The sequence below is a fragment of the Zootoca vivipara genome, chromosome 3 (assembly GCF_963506605.1).
Source record: "Zootoca vivipara chromosome 3, rZooViv1.1, whole genome shotgun sequence".
Classification (NCBI taxonomy): Eukaryota; Metazoa; Chordata; class Lepidosauria; order Squamata; family Lacertidae; genus Zootoca; species Zootoca vivipara.
This window is the reverse complement of record NC_083278.1, coordinates 39,340,155-39,359,167: the sequence shown is the minus strand read 5'-3', so window position 1 is coordinate 39,359,167 and position 19,013 is coordinate 39,340,155. Positions and strand designations below refer to the sequence as shown.

The 19,013-nt window shown below is 44.8% G+C and overlaps 2 protein-coding genes across 5 annotated transcripts in view; one reads left to right on the top strand and one right to left on the bottom strand.

Moving 5' to 3' along the window:
- LOC118082292 (uncharacterized) overlaps positions 1-11,829 on the bottom strand; it is a 30,802-nt gene extending 18,973 nt beyond the window's left edge. The window contains exons 1-2 of one of the 3 annotated variants that reach the window (XM_060272570.1): positions 11,739-11,829; positions 11,119-11,246 (exon numbers count right to left, since the gene is read on the bottom strand). The gene's annotated coding sequence lies outside the window, so the exon portion shown is untranslated. Of the gene's footprint in view, positions 1-11,118; positions 11,247-11,382 lie in introns of all 3 variants that reach the window. The other 2 variants (XM_060272571.1, XM_060272569.1) reach the window with 2 other exon arrangements.
- Positions 11,722-19,013, top strand: part of SNAP91 (synaptosome associated protein 91) — a 64,988-nt gene continuing 57,696 nt past the window's right edge. Inside the window, exons 1-2 of one of the 2 annotated variants that reach the window (XM_035109494.2) lie at positions 11,722-11,910; positions 13,303-13,462. In XM_035109494.2, the coding sequence (XP_034965385.1) occupies positions 13,333-13,462 (130 nt within the window). In that variant the 5' untranslated portion in view covers positions 11,722-11,910; positions 13,303-13,332. The remainder of the gene's footprint in view (positions 11,911-13,302; positions 13,463-19,013) is intronic. The other variant, XM_035109493.2, reaches the window with a different exon arrangement.

Below are 19,013 nucleotides of genomic sequence, written 5' to 3'. Positions count from 1 at the left end.
CCTATACATGCATAGGATTGGAGAATTTAGGCACCCCCATGCTGTCACAGTTGATATATATACCAATAGACAGACAGACAGACAGACAGATAGACAAAGATATAGAGATATATAGATAGAGATATATGAGAGGGATGCCTTGGCTGTCAATAAAAATAAGATTAACTTGTCCAGAGTATTTCAAAGGGAATAAATATGATAAGAAATCCCATTATCTGAAACACAATTAGCCACATTGAATTTCTAAACAGCGCCTCATACAAGAATGACAGGGTGGTTTGCAATACAAAAACACAAAATTACATATCATAGTAACAAACAATACCTTCCCACACACAGTTTAAACAGCCATAGATTGTTGAATTAACCAAAGGTCTGGGAGAAGAGGAATGTTTTTGCTTGGCGTCTAAAGATATGCAATGAAGGTGCCAGGCAAGCTTCCTTGGGGAGAGCATTCCACAAGTGGGAAGCCACCATAACAAAAACAATTGCCATTTTTTAGTATCTTAGAATACTAGAATACTTAGAATACTAGTATCTTAGAATACTAGCCCTGAGGAAATCAGCCCTGAGTGCTCACTGGAAGGACAGATCCTGAAGCTGAGGCTCCAATACTTTGGCCACCTCATGAGAAGAGAAGAATCCTTGGAAAAGACCCTGATGTTGGGAAAGATTGAGGGCACTAGGAGAAGGGGACGACAGAGGACGAGATGGTTGGACAGTGTTCTCGAAGCTACAAACATGAGTTTGACCAAACTGCGGGAGGCAGTGCAAGACAGGAGTGCCTGGCGTGCTATGGTCCATGGGGTCACGAAGAGTCGGACATGACTAAACGACTAAACAACAACAGTATCTTAGATTATTCAAAGTACTTTATATAGAGAGCCAGGGTGACCTACCTCACAGGGTTGTTATGAGGATTAAATAGGTAGGTAGAGAACCATATGTGCCACCTTGATCTCCTTGGAGGAAAGGTGGGATACAAATGTGATAAATAGATGCATCATCTCAGTAACCCGTAGAACAGCCCCATAAGGCAGATGACACTTATTATATGTGGAACCTACAATAAAATGTTGCACTTCTGCCTATTCAGGGACTACTTGGTGATTCCCTCCTGTTAGAACATTCCATTCCATTCCATTCCATTCCTCTTCCCTTTCAAGTGTTCCGTTTTTCTTCTCCTACTCTCATTCCACATTGTGTACATGCTGAGCATGCTAAATCTTCAATTGGCTGGGCTTCTTTTTGGTGGTGGGGTGGAGTTCCATCTTCACGCCTTGGAGTTCTGCACACCTTGGAGTTCTACTAAGCATTGGAATAGTTCCCTATTGTTTTTCAGTGGCCCCATTTTGAATACTCACCACCACCTGAGCAATGAGGTGGGCAGGCCAATAGAGTGAAGCCAGCCATGAACTGGACACTGTCACCAAGCTAAATGGGGAACATAAGAAGGGCCCTGCTGGATCGGGCCAAGGCCTGTTTGTAGCCCTCCTGGTTTTGTTGGACTTCTAGCACAGCCAATGGTCCAAAATGAGGGGAGCTGCAGTCCAACAATATCTGGAGGGCAACAGGCTTCCCACTCCTGATACAAAGGCTGTTTTTTGCAGAAATTGAGTATGGAGCTCTGGCATGTAGCTAACCCTGACACCACAGAGACTTATATAGGAACATAGGAAGCTGCCCCACACTGAGCCAGACCACTAGCTTAGGGATGAGGAAACTTTGGCCCTCCAGATGTTGTTGAACTACATCTCCCTTCAACCCCAGCCAGCATGCCTAATAGACTGAGGGGAGTTGTAGTCCAGCAACATCTGGAGGGCCAAAGATTCCCCACCCTGGAACTCATCCATCAGCCTTGCTATAATCTACCTTGACTGGCATCAGCTCTCCAGGGTTTGGGGCAGGGGTCTCTCCCAGTCCTACATCCCAGGGATAGAACCTGGGAGCTTCTGCATGCAGAGCAGATGCCATGGCCTTCCCAGTTTTGCATATGTGTGCACCCTTCACAAATGGCAAGAGTGCTTACTGTACCGGTATTTCCATTCCACATACAAAACAATAGCATGAGTTCCTTCCATCTTAGAAATGGGCTTTCTTTCATATGGATTAATTCAAGCACCCTGTCTCTGGAAGATGCCACTTCGGGTGAAGACGCTTCCTTTTGTGCAAATGGATTTTTTCTCTGTCCAAAAAAGAGAAGCACATTTGCAGACATGTAACATTTAAATGTGACTTTATTAAACAAAAGTAGTCCACAGCCAGAAGCTGTTCTGCTGGCAAAGCATCTAAATTCAGCTTTGCTAGTATGCCAGTATCTGAATTTAAAGCAATAGTCAACTGTACTGAAGCGAAAGAGTCTATCATTTCATTTGGCTCCCTGACAAAGATGCAGTCATAAATGAAGTCTGGAACCATCCAGTTTAATATTCCTGTTTGTTTCTGCCAATGATGTCCTTTTTCTGCAGCACTCACACTGTGGCTCTCAAGTCATGAATACATTTCTTTTAAAGATAATGAATGATGCCATCCTGTATGGTAATTTCCTCTCTTTCTTCCCCTCTGAAATTTAGGGGGAAAGAGTAAGATGACTTATAGATCAGCTGACATCCAGCAACGATTTGAGTACTGGGCTATGGAGATATTTGTCACAAGTGTGTTATAATTAGAACAAGCCACACAGATGTGCTTCAATATGGGTGAGCAGTTCTGACTTCAGAAATCATAGTTAGCATGATATACCAAATCCTTCACTACAGATAATTTTATTGTGCCATAATGTTCCTCACTGCTGGGGAAACAGCCATACAGCCCCTTCTTCAGAGGTTGTAAAGCACAGGAAAATAGGAAGATGCCTTACACTGAGGCAGACCAATGCTCTTTTTAGCTCAGTACTGTCTACACTGACTGGCAGTGACTCTTCAGGGAGCATTTTCTCCCAGTCCTACCTGGAGATGCTGGGGATTGAACCTGGGACCTTCTGCATGCAAGACTGATGCTCTATCACTGAGCTACAGCCTTCTGCAAGTCAGGCATGGGGAGCTTGTAGCCCTCCTGGTGTTGGACTACAACTCTAGTAATCCATGATCCTTAGCCATACTGGATGAGACATATTCCCCATGCCTACTATGAGATGAGGCCTCAGCCCTGCAGGTGTACTTCAGTGCATGTAAACACAAACATGCTGATCAGAAGGTCGGCGGTTCGAATCCCTGCAAAGGGGTGAGCTCCCGTTGCTCGGTCCCAGCTCCTGCCAACCTAGCAGTTCGAAAGCACGTCAAAATGCAAGTAGATAAATAGGAACCGCTACAGCGGGAAGGTAAACGGCGTTTCCATGTGCTGCTCTGGTTTGCCAGAAGCGGCTTTGTCATGCTAGCCACATGACCTGGAAGCTATACGCCGGCTCCCTCGGCCAATAATGTGAGATGAGCGCCGCAACCCCAGAGTCTGTCACGACTGGACCTAATGGTCAGGGGTCCCTTTACCTTTACCTATATAGCAAGCAGGGATGTGGGTGGCGCTGTGATCTAAACCAGTGGTTCTCAACTTTGGGCCTCCAGATGTTTTGAGACTACAATTCCCATCATCCATGACCACTGGTCCTGCTAGCTAGGGATCATGGGAGTTGTAGGCCAAAAACATCTAGAGGCCCAAGGTTGAGGACCACTGGTCTAAACCACTGAAGCTCTTGAGCTTGCCGATCAGAAGTACGGCGGTTCAAATCCCTACAACGGGGTGAGCTCCCATTGCTCTGTTCCAGTTCCTGCCAACCTAGATAGCAAGCACAGGGTATCAAAAAGGGACTCTACACTTTTGAATTTGCCACTACACTACTGAGCCAAACCATTGGCTTAATGCTAGCTCAGCACTGTTTACAAACAATGCGAACCTAAGCGCTACCTTCCATCTCCAGGATTTCAGCCCTACCTGGAGATGCCAGGAACTTTTACATTGTTCTATTACTGTACAGGCGTCTCTCCCCACTTACACGCATTTAACTCACACATAGCGCTGGGAAGTAATTACCGGTAAATAAATTGATTTAGCCTATAAATAAAGTGCAAAAAAGGCCCCAAAAGAGCAGGAAAACTGCAAAAATGATGGGAAAACAGCAGAGCAATCCTAGGAGCCTTTGCAACTGCAACCCCATGAGGTTTATAAGGTGTTTACAGGCCTTTTACATGGTGTTCCCCACTATATGCAATTTCATGTAAATGTGTGGTAATCCCGGGAACGTAACCCCTGCATAAGTGGGGAGACATTTGCACTGTGCCTGTTCCCCATACCATAAGGATGAAGTGTAAGTGTACTACAATGGTACCACAGGTTAACTACTTAATTGGTTCCGGAATTCCGTACTTAACCTGAAGCGAACTTTCCCATTGAAAGTAATGGAAAGCGGATTAATCCATTCCAGACAATTAAAAACACCCCCTAAAACAGCAATTTAACATGAATTTTACTGTCTAACGAGACCTTTGATCCATAAAATGAAGTCAATAATCAATGTACTGTACTATAAAATAAATAAGACAGTATTGTAGATGAAAAAAAATTAACATTTACAGTGGTACCTCAGGTTAAGTACTTAATTGGTTCCCGGGTGCCATTCACACCCCGAAAAGTACTTAACCCGAGTGCCGATAGCGCGCGTGCGCGAAGCGCCGATAGAGCGCTTCTGCGCATGCGCACACGGCAGAACCCAGAAGTAAACACTTCTGGGTCCGCGGAGTACTTAACTTGAAAGTACTCAACCTGAAGCGTACTTAACCCGAGGTATGACTGTACCAGCTTGGAGAGGAAATGCTTCTGGTAACTTTATGTTTTTGCATCTCTCTGTGTGTGTGTCTCTCTCTCCCCACCCCCCACCCCCCCAAGCAAATACACAAAGCCAAATACTCGGTCAATGGCAAATAGTGCTTATTGATAAAGGTAGGTAGCCGTGTTGGTCTGAGTCAAAACAAAATAAAAAAATTCCTTCAGGAGCACCTTAAAGACCAACTAAGTTTTTATTTTGGTATGAGCTTTTGTGTGTATGCACACTTCATCAGATACACTGAAACAGAAGTCACCAGACCCTTATGTATATTCAGAGGGTGGGGGGTGGGGGTGATGGGAATGGGTGATGGGCTGATAGGAGTGGTAAACCTGTTGATGACTGTTAACGACTGTTAATGACTGCAATTGGTCTTGCAGGGGGAAAGCAAGGGCTGAGGTGCCAAGAAAAGCTTGATCATGTATAATGAGATAATAATCCTATATCTTTTTTCATTCCAGGTGTCTCCAGAAACAGACTGGAAAGAGAAGTTGCTGAATTGCAACTCATTAGCAAGCTTAAAACCATGGAGTCACCTGGAATGAACAAAGACATAGGATTCTTATCTCATTATACATGATCAAGCTTTCCTTAGCACCTCAGCCCTTGCTTCCCGCCCCCCCCGCAAGACCAATTGCAGTCATTAACAGTCGTTAACAGTCATCAACAGGTTTACCACTCTTATCAGCCCATCACCCATTCCCATCACCCCCACCCCCACCCTCTGAATATACATAAGGGTCTGGTGGACTCTGTTTCAGTGTATCTGACGAAGAGTGCTTATTGACTTAAGTAAAGTTGTGCCCATTTACCCCAGCTTAGAATCCCCTTTTTCATGCAAGATGCATCTGTGAAAGAGAAACTTACAAATCCATTAAAGAAACAAGTCAGTGATGTTAAGGAACACACGAGCTTTGAACTGTTTCCTAATCAGTATTTGAGCTGTAGCGATTTCCCAGTTAATTATTAGACCCCTTTTTATTAAAGGCTTGTTACACAGGGGACATACAAGCTCTTTTCCTTTCAATTTTTTTTTTTAAAAAAGCACACAGTCTCTCCTAGTGGCATTCACTTTCAGAATCTGTTCTATGGCCTCGGTTCCCAAAGCTTTCCAGTGAGACCAGCAACAAAATTTTTTGCAGTGTATGTTCCCTCCTGGCCTCTAGCTCAGGGTTCAAACCAGCTGTTTTCTCCAAGTATGTAGGCCTTTTTATCACTTTTCTTATTACCACTCTACATTCCATGCTAACCAAGTGTTATGGAAATCACTGGGGGGGGGTGTTTCCCTAACCCAAATATGTTCAGTCCTTATTGCGCTGTTTTTGGTGGGGAATCTGGGGATGGGTCAGTTGCCACAATTTAAAAAATAACTGTTTATGGAGAACTTGGAGTTACCCCAGGAATGGTGATATTTCCCTCTTCTCAAATTTGGCTGCAATTCTTGTGGTACTCACCATCTGTATTTTTTTATTGCAAGGGGAGAATGTAAATTCTCACTGATAACCAGTTAAATAGGAGGCTTTTCCTGGGGGATTCTGTCTGAACATTCAGCCGGAATGTGTTGGCTCAGGCACCGCCACAGACTCTCTCTCGCTCTCTTGTGCGTGTGTGTGTGTGCGCGCGCACGCACGCACACACACACACACACGTGACTTTGAAATAAAACAGTATTTGGATCATTCTTGCCAACTGTTGCAAGATCTTCAAGGCATATAGTAGGGTTGTGGGGGGTGGGAGAAACCCAGATAGAATGTAAATTACATGACTAAAAAGATTTTCTCACTTGTTATTAATTGAATCACTGTATCACCTTTGTTCTAGCATCAAAGTCGGGTTGCGTAAATATGTGTCAGATGAGTGGGACGGTTTTTGAAACTGACAGCTGGGGTTTAGTAGAACATCGCAATTATGGCTTTGCCTGTCTCTTCATCCAACTGGTGAAGGAACTAGTCCAAGCTTTAGCTGTTTTTACAGCATTTGTACTTTGCAAATGGTTTTACTCACTGAACAGTCTTCATTCATGAGTTTATCTGCATTTAAACTGGTGGAGATAGAGAAACAGCAGAGTGGGCTATAGCATTTTGAACCTCTCCCCCCCCCCCCCCGATACATAAATACTTGGAATCACACAAACTTTCTGATTAGCTTAACAGAAAATGAATAATAAATATAGCAACAACAACCATCATCATCATAATAGTGTGATTTTAAAGGAAAGATGTAATTGAAAGATATACCAGTTTAATGGAGATTCCACAGATCTCCACAGATCCAGTTTCTAGCAACAGATTTGTCCCATATTCTTAGGAAATGCCCTGTCATTCTGGGTAAAAATTAAACAGACTCTCTGTTCCTGACAAAATTAAACAGAATCCACCTTGCGTAATTTTGGATAAGATAAGATGAAAAATGATAAGAAGAGGTCCCCACTCTGGTTCCCAGATGCTGAACTTGCTGATTTAATAGAGCTCTGCTGCAGAAACATATTCTGTCAGATGTAACCACAATTCATTCTCCTGAAACACCCGTTCCCTCGCAGTCAACACCATATCCTGCCAGCTGACGCAAGCAGGTGCTCCATATCTGAGGCAGGAGCTAACTGGCAACTCTTATTGAAAGGTTGGTTATCCCATAAATGAACAGGACGGGGACAAAGGAATCTCAAAATAGCATGACAGTGCACCAACATTACACAACTAGTCATTGAGTTTGCATTTTACAACACATATCCCTCATCTGTGTTGGCTGCTATTCAGGTGATGCCCCCCCATATATTATTAACATTTACAGTTATTTGCAACTGAGGGTACAATCTATACTGGAGCTATGTCTGCTGAAGGGCTGTACGCTGGGCTGCTGGCAAGCAGGGGTGTCACAATGGGGGGGCGGTGGGGGCGGTACGCCCTGGGTTCCACTCTGGGGGGGTGCCACTTGGTGCCCCCACCCCCACGACTCCCAAGCTGAGCCTCCAGCCTCCCAGTAAAATGTCCGTGCTGATCTTTTTACCTGGAGTTTGTAGCTGGAGGTGCATGGCTTTGAAAGCAGGGGGGGCGGTGATACCCTGCCACATAACACACATGCGTCATTACGTAGCGACGCCCCCCCCCCGGGTGCATGGCAATTTGCCGCCCCGGGTGTCGCGGCGCTTCGCTACGCCCCTGCTGGCAAGGCAACGACACTGATGGAATTGGGAGCAAATAGGACGATGCTGGGTTTCCAGGAAGTGTTTGCTCTCCATCCCAGTGGAAAGCAGAAGGAAACAGGGACAGGAGCAAAGGAGAAGGAACAAGGAGAGGACAAAGGAAGAGGAATGGGGAAAGATTCAGACCATGAAGGGGAAATGGGCTGTCCCATTGAAGATTGGAAACAGGAAAGGGAAGGAGCAGAAAGCAGTCTGGTAATCTCAGTGCTAAAATATTACAAAAGACAAGAAAAATGTACACACTTCTTCTGTCTTTTACGCTGCAAATAAAGGGTTGTCAAAAACAACTCCCATTACTGGCCATGCAGAGTGAGGCATTTGGTTTAACTCATTCATTTGGCATTCCATTTGGTTGCAACACTTGTTTGCTTATGATGCAATAACTTAGCTGCACATTGAGATATCAGAATGAACTTCAAAACACACATTCAGGTCATAACTACATTTTAAGTCCAAATACTGCCTTGACCCTACACCCATTTTCAGGAAGAAGGGATTATACAAAATTGATTGTAATGAGGCATTTTAAGTGGAGCTTCTTAGACAATAGTATATGCTTGATGATATAGACCTGTGAAGACAATTTATGTGGTTTTTCAAAATCGCTCGAGTGGGAAAGATGTGTTCCCCACTCCGATTTTCAAAGTCAAATATATTAAAGGTATATTTAGAAATATTCCTTTTATTGAGTTAACATAGCTGAAAACAATTTTAAAAAATGATGTAAGTCTTTAGATAAACTACCCTTATTAACTACAGGATTCCCCATGCAGAAATGATTGCAATTTTATCATACACAAGGGTATCAACCAAAAAAAGCCCCACTCAGATAATAGCCAGACTTCCAAGTCCACAATGCAAAGAATTATATGTATACTGTACAACTGTTTGTGGCAGCCCTCATGTTCTTTCCAGTCACTGGCTGAGCTGCTGTGATTTCACAGCATGTTAATGAGCATTCTAACAACTGTGGCTGAATATGACCTACTTATACAGGGTCTTCTTTGGGGCTGCACCATTACAGCTGTTGCCAACATTCACATTTTGAAGCCAGCTGAAGACATATATGTTTGGTCAGGCCTTCTTTGTAGGGGATTAATGCAATGTGGACAACTATATGATGATGATGATGATGATGATATTTATTACACACACACACACACACACACACACACAAACTATTTATGTATCAGAAGATCTCAAGGCAGTGTACAGTAGTACCTCAGGTTACAGACGCTTCAGGTTACAGACTCCACTAACCCAGAAATAGCACCTCGGGTTAAGAACTTTGCTTCAGGATGAGAATAGAAATCGCGTGGCCGCGGCGGAAGGTCCCATTAGCTAAAGTAGTACCTCAGGTTAAGAACAGTTTCAGGTTAAGAATGGACCTCCAGAACGAATTAAGTTCTTAACCCGAGGTACCACTGTACAACATTAAAAACATCAATGATAAAAACATAATAAAAGCATACTGACAGCCTAATAATAAAATAGCCATCATAATAACGGTCCTTTCCCAAACACTATATATTTTCTACAGTATTGTTATGATTATTTTAAAATGTTATTTGATGTTATAATTTGTGTATTGCAATGCTCTCGGCAATTTAGATCTGTTAGCTGCCCTAATGGCATCACAGATCACTGAAGGACATGTTAGAAATGTACACAATAAAGACATATAAATGCATACATATTGCAAATTACAAAACACATGCTAGATCATTAGGAAAGGGATCAATGCCTTTTTACAAATCAATGGTGTATGGTTCCAAGTGTGGCACTCAAGCACTTAACTGGTAGGATGTTCTGTTTTCTTACTGTGTTTTTAATATACTGTTGCATGCTACCTCACTCTCTAAGCGGTATGAGATTCCAGGGGTTGCAGCGCACTTTGTGCTTCATTTTGGAAATGAGCCACAATAGAGACTGTGGTGGCTTTATGATATATGGTTTATTTATATATGGTCTTGTTTGTCCCATAGCCACAGCTTTGGATTCAAACAGAAATAAAACGTTGCTCTGACACTCTCTCCAGATTGCCACTTCTCTTCTGGCCCACATTACTGCTCACAGAGCCCGCTTGCCTTTCCCTGCCCTTAATGGCCCATCATCAAAGCTATCACCTCAACACAGAAAGCTAGCCTGGCTTAACACTTGCTGGATCCAGGAGTTAGAAGAGTTTCGCACACAGCCTACTTCCTGCCCCGCAAACTCAGAACAATTCATATGTATTAATTGTGCTCTTACTCCTAGGTGCAAATGGCTTCAAGACTTTTTATAGTGTGGAGTGATGTAGAAATTTAATAAATCAGAGCTAACCAGTTGGTGGTGGTGGTGGTGGGAAAGCCTGCCTTTTCCATCCCAGCACTAGAAGAACAGCCTCATGTTCTAGCTTTGCACTTCTCAGTGCAGTAGGATTTCTCCTTGCTATATGATTTCACCTCACACCTCAGCTCCTGCTCATTATAAGGACTGGTATTTTGCTAGTTTGTAAAATTAAGAGGCCGCTGCAACTGTAAAATGATTCAACATTTACTGTTATCTTATAAGCAAGCTGTACATCCTGAAACCAAGAACTCTAGAGCAAAACAGCTGAAGGAAACTATCTCAGGATTAAATTCAAAGTGACTATTCAAGAGCAAAATTGTTTTGGTATTTTCAATCATCATTAGGGGCCTATCCAGGAAAAAGCAAGCAAATATAAACCACCGTAACTGGTACCAGACTGACTCAGGTCTATTTAATAACATGACTAATTAGATGCAGCCACATCTTTCCAACATGCTTCCCTTCCGCAGCACTGCTTCACTCATGACTTACGAGCTCTTATTGCTGCTCAATTTGTCATTACGGGGAAAGATGAAATATAGCATCATGATAGTGCAATTTCAGTTTCTGAGTTCTTAAAATACGGCAATTTTCTGAGTTTAACTACAATTGCAGGTGATTACAAAAGCAATGAAAATAATGAGGAAGTCTGTCATTATTATACAGTAATACAATTTGAAATACAACTTAAGTGGCTAGAAAGCATTTATAGTTGCACTGGAAGTTATAATTTGGAGGTGTTTTATATGAGAACTATTTATGAACATACCTGCAGTGCCATTCTAACCATCTTTACCCAGTCTGAAGCGATTCCCATTGAGCTCAATGAGTCCTCTAGCAGGCAGCATACTTAGGACTGCAGCTTTATGTTAATTGTTCATCCATTTGGTTACACAGCTAATAATAATAATATAATAAATTATTATAATGTTTATCTGTAATGGCAACAAAGAAGATGAAATGTGGAGGCTGGTAGGTCAGGCAAATCAGATATTAGCTCTTTACAAAATGGTTTGATAACATGCTAACTTACATTAGAAATAATATAGTCCAAAGGGGAGACATCTTGCTATATTTTCACATATTTGAAGTGAAAGGTACCACCAAACAAAAATACAGATATGCAGAATAACACCGATGTATATAGTAAAACTATTGGGTTGGTGGTGGGGAAGGAAGGGGGGCGCCGCCACCCCGGTTTCTCAACAGCAGCTGCCCTTCCCACGACTGGGCGCGCGGTTCCTTCCAAGGCGGGGAAAGGTGGGAATTCCCACTGCACGGCCCGCGAGGGGTGTCCCTTTTAAGAACGCGGGGGTGGGGGTGGGGGAAGGCCTTATCCGATTCTTAGGGCCCCCTAGAGGGCTGTCCGTTTCGTCTGCTCCGAATCACCTGACTCCGAAGAAGCCACAAACCTGCGAGGCCCCGTGAGGAACGAGCAAGAAGAGCCGGTGAGAAAAGGCAAGGAGGGAGCGAGGTGTGTGCGCGCGCGCGCTCGAGAGAGAGCGTCGGAGGTTGCGTATTGCACGCATACATGCATCCTAGCAGTGGCACCACAGGGAAGGTTTGTGGCCGCAACCGGGGATTAGGCAAACGGGGATTAGGCTAGAAATAGCGGCGGCGGCGGCGGGCGTGGATAGCTCCCCCGGCACCCGCTACGGCCTTAGCGCATCCCTGCTCTCCCTGCACCTGAGGGAGCGGCGTGTGCGCCCAGGGCGCGCCTTTCCCGCGCTCTGGAGCAAAGGGGGCCGCCGGTGCGGACGGAGGGGGGCTCGGCGCAGCTGCGAGCAGGCGGGGGCGAGAGAGGTTAGCGTGTTGGGTGGAGGGGGGAGCAAGCGGAGGAGGAGAGACGGTGGCCTCCTCGCGAGCAGAAGGCAGCGCCAGCAGCACCGAGAGGGGCAGAGCAGAGGCGCGGCAGTCGCCAGAAGGACGCGGACGCACTGACAGGTCTGCTGCCGCTGCCGCCGCCTCGGGCACTTCCACATTCTCCGGGGAAGGGACGGGGAGAGCAGGCCTGGCTGGGCGCTGCTTGGTAATCCCCGAGGCGAGGTGGGGGGACGGGAGGGAGGGAGAGGTGCAGATATGCAAGACTACTAGCCAAACGCCGCCGCCTCTGCTGTCGTCCCCCCCCCCGGAAAAGGGAGGGTTGCATTGCAGAGGGCGAGGAGAAGGAGACAAGCGGCTTGGAGAGGGTAGGGGGAAGAGGAGCGGGAGCGGGGGGGGGGCTGCGGGGTGTGAGAGATCGCCGGGGTGGGGTGGTTTAGGATTGGGAACCGGCGGCCTGCGGTTGTCTTCAAGAAGGAGCTGGTTGGGGCCGGGGAAAGGCACCGAAAGGGCATAACATGGCGCAATGATATGATAATCTCCCACCAGAGAGGTAGAAACGCAGGGAGGAAGGCGAGAGAATCCCGTTGCTGCAGTAAGAAGCACCGCCAGCAGCGGGAGGGAGCGGTGGTGACAGGGCCGTGTTGGAGACTGGCTAGATAATTCAGTCCCTAGGCCCTCTTGGGGCTCTGTCAGGAAGGCCAGGGCTGGGAGATCTTCTTTGAGGTTGTGGGGAGGGGCGGGAGAAAGCTTCATTTATTCCCCACCCCCAATAAACAAGAGAGATGAGATACATAGTGGTTTGCAGTAACCGCCATCATACTCGTCAAGGGAGGCAGGCAAGGGAAAGGACACCCCCCACACACACACAAACACACATTCACCCTAGGAATTCATATACAGTATTATTATGTGGGCATATTTGTTTCGTCTACAATGCCCCCAGAATCTTCTCTCTCGGATATAGTTGCAATGCAAACACTTACACAACAGAGGAGGTGGCATGGGAGAAAGGAGGGAACTTGGAATGAGCCAGGATTTAGAAATCAGCTTTCGCTAGTTAAATAATTGTGCACATATCCTTTTTAAAAAGATTATCCTCCTCTCAGTTGTTTTTCTCCCCCCCTTGTAGAAGTAGTAGCAGTCCTAGAATTAGTCGAAGATGTCGGGTCAGACGCTGACAGATCGCATCGCAGCTGCTCAGTACAGCGTTACAGGATCAGCTGTAGCTAGAGCCGTCTGCAAAGCAACCACACATGAAGTGATGGGGCCCAAGAAAAAACACCTGGACTGTAAGCATCTTTTTATATAAGTGGTTCACATGTGGAGGGCTAGGGAATCTGTGTGGTTCTGTGCTCCTGGGGTCCATTGCCTTCTGGGTAATCAGTTTCTTCTGTCATAAGAATTAAATGAAGTGCTTGAAAATGAACTTTTTATTGTAGCAATATAACACCTCAGAAATGACTTAGTCACCTTCTTTTCCTTCATTTTGACCTTCAGGTTTTAGGATAGGTGCATGTACCTGAGAGAGAATGGAAGGCCTGTTGACTACTTGGAAGCTGTAAAAGTATTCTGGCCATGCTTTGGGTGAATGAGTTTAGATGAGGGTGGATGTTGACTTGAGTTGCTGTAATGTGGAGATTATCTCTACAGAGAGGTTTGTTTGATTGTGGCAAAACTGAAGGATTCTTGTTCATTGTAATGGTTCCGTTGTGTATTGTTAATGTGGGATAGGAAAGATGAAAATTTTAAAATATGTCACATGCATCACTTAGCCCAAATGAAATCGCTGTAGTGCCCTTAGTTGTGTTATTTTGCACAGCCATCCTTAATTACTTGTGTTAGAGCTTCATTCTGCACTCCTCTTGTTTGGCCTTCATCATTCTACATTGCAGGGAGTGTAAAATGGCTACACCATGGTTGGGCCATCTAATCCTACTTTATGGTCCTCATATTAGTTTGTAATCCTAATACTGCGAGCAGCAAAGGGCAGACTAGTTCTGATCCTCTGTACTCAACACAGCAAAATAGAAACCTAAACAACACTAGTAGAAATGAGAAGGTCCACAGACATCAACCTGCACACAGTGTCTCTAGGATCTCCTCCCATCACCCACCAGTAATGAAGTTGCTCATCAGTACTACCATAGAACCCACACAGAGAAGGCACCAACAATATATGTGAATGGCAGGGATACCATAATGACATCACAGGGCCCTGTCACATCTTCCTGCACACATTGCACAGGTGCATTCTGTAACTGCTGACTGGAACTGATGGGAGCTGTGGTCCAAGACATTTAGGGGGCACCAGGTTAGTGAAGGCTGGGTTAGGTGGACAAGCAATCACACACACCTGCAGCCACAAGTTCTAGGACTTGGTCAGGAGTTCAGATGCCTTGGCAGCTGGTGGCAGACTGCAGATAACTCTTTTAAGAGGGACAATGTCATGGTTAAATGTGTGCCCTTCCATTCACACTTGCCACACTCTATAGGCCTGAAGGAGGTAGGATCTGTAGACCACAAGCTTCTCAGGGCAAAACATTCTGTTTCTGAGATGGATAAGGGTTATGACTCTGCACTTCCTTCTTTACTGTTGATTTTGCATAGCTATTTGTGCAGACCCTTCTCTTAAGTAATGAGCTGTGATCAAAAGAGAGCACTGTGCACAAAGTTTTCCAGATGTGCCTTTGTATCCAAACAGGGCTCACTATCTGAACACAATGCATTCTCCAGGAATTATAATGTTCTTATAATGAGAATATGATTTCCATTGGTTCCAATGGGGGAAATTTATCATGCATTCCGACCATGGAATTCTGACCCCAAAACGACAGACAAAACAAGAAATGAAAACAAAACTGGGGGAACCCAAGATAACCCTCTGAAAAATGCTTTTATTTGCCTGATCTCTCCCACTTCCTGTCATCGTTTCTGGTAAAACAGCTGCTGCAAACCAAAAAAACATAAGGCTGCTTATTTGTTTACAGTACTACACATAAGTCTGGCTGTTTGGATATCTGAATCTGTGGTGTGTATACTGAGGTTTGGGTACTAATTCCTCATGAGAATGTTTCAATAACAAGTGTTTGAATAGTGGGACCTGTGTGTGTTTTGATTCCTTGGGCAGAATAACTTGTGCCATGCTTGTTATGTGATTGGTGTTCATTTGCTAGGACACATATAAGTATATTTTTATTATGTTATTATGGTTATCTGTCTTCCACAAATGTCACAAGGCTATGTAGAAAATATGATAAGAATGGTTAAAACAGTATAGAAAATAGCAGAAGATGAAATTAAAAACAATACAAGGCAGAGACCCATTCATCCAGCTGGGAAAGCTTGTCAGAACAAAAATGACTTCAATTTTTTCTGGAAAGTGCAGATAGTGGGTGTCTGTTGTATCTTGACAGGAATGCTATTTGACAGAACAGGGGGCAGCCACATTGAAAGCCCTGCTCTGAGTTATTGTGGAGTGGACTTCTGATACATAGGAAGATGCCTTATGCCAAGTCACGGCCATTGGTTTCTCTAAATCACTGTTTCCCAAACTTGCAGCCACTGGCATGGATGGATTTAGAGCAGGGTTTCCCAAACTTGGGTCTACAGCAGTTTTTTGGATTACAACTCCCACCATCCCTTGCTAGAAGGACCAGTGGTCCGGGATGATGGGAATTGTAGCCCCAAAACAGCTGGAGACCCACGTTTGGGAAACACCGCTCTAAATCCATACTGTCCACTCTGGATGCCAGTGACTCTCCAAGTTTTGAGGTAGACTTACCTGGAGATGGCAGGGTTTAAACCTGGGATCTCCTGCATGTAAGGCATGCACTTTGCTCCTGAGCTACAGCTGTTCCCTGTGCCACATTCTGTTCTCTAATGGATGGGTGAGGGAAATAGGGGTTTGCATGCCTATTTCTGGGTCTCCATTGACATGAAGTGTGTTTTCTTGTGGTGCTGATAGCATTATGAAATCTCTAGGAGTGAGACTAAATTATGCATTTTCGTGGAGTAGTACAGCACTTCTTGCCATGCCCCTGACTCCAGCCAGACTTTCTCTGTGCAGCATATGGTTATGCTGGTGTAAATTCACTACACTGGCAAAGCATCACCTTCTTTGGGTGCAGCAGAATATGCAGTAGCAATCCTATCCTCACTTAGCAGAATAGGATTGCACTGTTACTCTGTGGCATCCAACTGGGTTTTGTTTAGCTCTCTTGATGTAATCACTTTGTATAGAAAAGCTGCATAGTTTAATGATTAATGATTGTTTAAAAACTTCAAACATTGGACCTGAAAAAACAGGGGCATAGTAGAAGTAGTGACCACAACCTCTTTTTTTGCACCTGCAGATCTGTTTAGAGACAGAGGTAATTGAAATTGCCAGCTGACAACCTTATAGCCAGTGATTGATGCATTGGGACTTAACCTTTCTTGGCTATTGTCATGACTATCAGACCACATTTCACAATAACTACATTATGTTAGGAAACCAAAAGGCAGGATAATGTAATCTTTTAAGCAACTCCATCTAGCCTTATTGTTGCGACCTTTTAAACATATAAACATGCAAACATGGTGACATGTGAAGTTAAGTTTCCATCCCTAATCTTCTTGGCCTAATATGTGAAGATAATACACACATATCAGATTCATCCACCCTTTTCCACCACCACCCACGAGCCCCCCTCCTGCCACGAGAGAGTCCCATGCAGGGCGAGCAGTCGAAGGTGGTCCATTTTGTAGCTGGGTTTATCTTGCTTTAGCTGTGTGTCTTGCTTTATTTTTGTAAAATCAATAAAAATTATTTAAAAATAAATAAATAATAATATGTGAAGATAATGAGCTTCTCCCATCCAAGCATTTACACATGTCCACTGTGATTTTTAATTGGAAACAAATTTTACTGAATTCAGTGAAAAATGTGAATAATTATGCCTAGATGTGTAGCCTTAGAAATACTGAGATGGGTGAGTGGCAATGGTGTTGGCTCAGGGATACATATTCCCACTTCATTCGCATTGAAGAAATTAAGATGTATGTACTGAAGATTCATGTAATCAGTTACTGCTGTAGATGTTGGCCATGCGATTTTTGGGATGGGGAGCCATATACTTCTGGAGAAATGAGATTAATTTTGTAAGTAAGAAGCACAAGGCGGAATTGTAATCATGTTATGGGGAAATTTATGTAAGCTCTTGAACAAACTGCTCTGTTTTATAATAGCAAAAAGGAGAAAGACTGTGGAGAGGCATTTGGAGAATAATATTGGTGTTAGGGATCTCGGAGCTTGCTCTTTAAGGCACAGGAGTCAAAATTGGGAGAAACTGTAAATGTAGCCTCTGCTTTTCTAATAACAGTAAGGTGGCAGCACCATTGGGGGTTCAGATGTGCACAGTGGCAAGGAGCCGGGAACAGTACTGTATTGTGAAATAGGACAGGGGCTAAGAAATATTGGCTAGCCACCACATTGTTGAGCTTATGGGGCCACAGTCAATGCCTCTTGAGACCCCAGAATGCCTCACAAGAGAATGATGCATCTACATTGTGATTCCAAAAATGTAAAATGATCTTATTTTTCCTTCTAATCTAGTCACTGTCCCCTCCTCTAATTCAATGCTTTTGCAAAGTTTTTTGCATATAAAGTCGCTCAGATTAGGAAGTAGGTAGACTCCACCGTGGGAGCAGGGCTGGGGCAGGAGAGTGCTAGAATCCTGTCTAGTCATGTTATATGGGATCAATTTTCACCTGTTACCTCCAAAGATGTGGACAGGCTGCTTGGATGAGTGAAACCAACCACCTGTCTTCTTGATCTTTGTCCATCCTGGCTGATAAAAGCAAGCCGGGAAGGGCTGGGCAATAGGCTCTGTGGGGTGGTGAATGCTTCCCTCTGTGAGGGAGCCTTCCCAGACCCACTGAAAGAGGGGGTCATTAAACCGCTTCTTAAAAAAAAATATCTTTGGACCCAGCCAATATGGCCAACTATCGCCCAGTCTCAAATCTTCCATTCTTGGGCAAGGTTTTTGAGCGGGTGGTTGCTGAACAACTCCAAGCACGCCTGGAGGATGCGGACCATTTGGATCCCTTTCAATCGGGATTAGTGCCTCACCATGGGACTGAAACTGCCTTGGTCGCACTGGTCGATGATCTCCGGCAAGCTAGGGCCAAAGGTGAGAGCTGTTTCCTAGTTCTGCTGGATCTCTCAGCGGCTTTCGACACCATCGACCATAACATCCTTCTGGACCGTCTTGAGGGGCTGGGAGCTGGGGGCACTGTCCTTTCTCCTGGGCCGTATACAGAAAGTGGTGATGGGGGATGAGTTTTCAGACCCCTGGCCTCTCACTTGTGGGGTGCCTCAGGCTTCTGTCCTTTCCCCCATGCTTTTTAACATCTATATGAAGCCGCTGGGAGAGATCATCAGGGGGTTTGAGTTGGGTGTTCACATCAATATGCGGATGATACCCAGCTCTACCTGTCTTTCAAATCAGAACCAGTGAAGGTGCTGTGTGAGTGTCTGGAGGCGGTTGGAGGATGGATGGCGGCTAACAGATTGAGGTTGAATCCTGACAAGACAGTAGTACTGTTCTTGGGGGACAGGGGGCAGGCTAGTATGGAGGACTCTCTGATCCTGAATGGGATAACTGTGCCCCTGAAGGACCAGGTGTGCAGCCTGGGAGCATTTTGGACCCACAGCTGTCCATGGAGGTGCAGGTTAATTCTGTGTCCAGGGCAGCTGTCTACCAGATCCATCTGGTACATGGGCTGAGACCCTACCTGCCTGCAGACTGCCTTGCCAGAGTGGTGCATGCTCTACTTATCTCCCTCTTGGACTACTGCAAT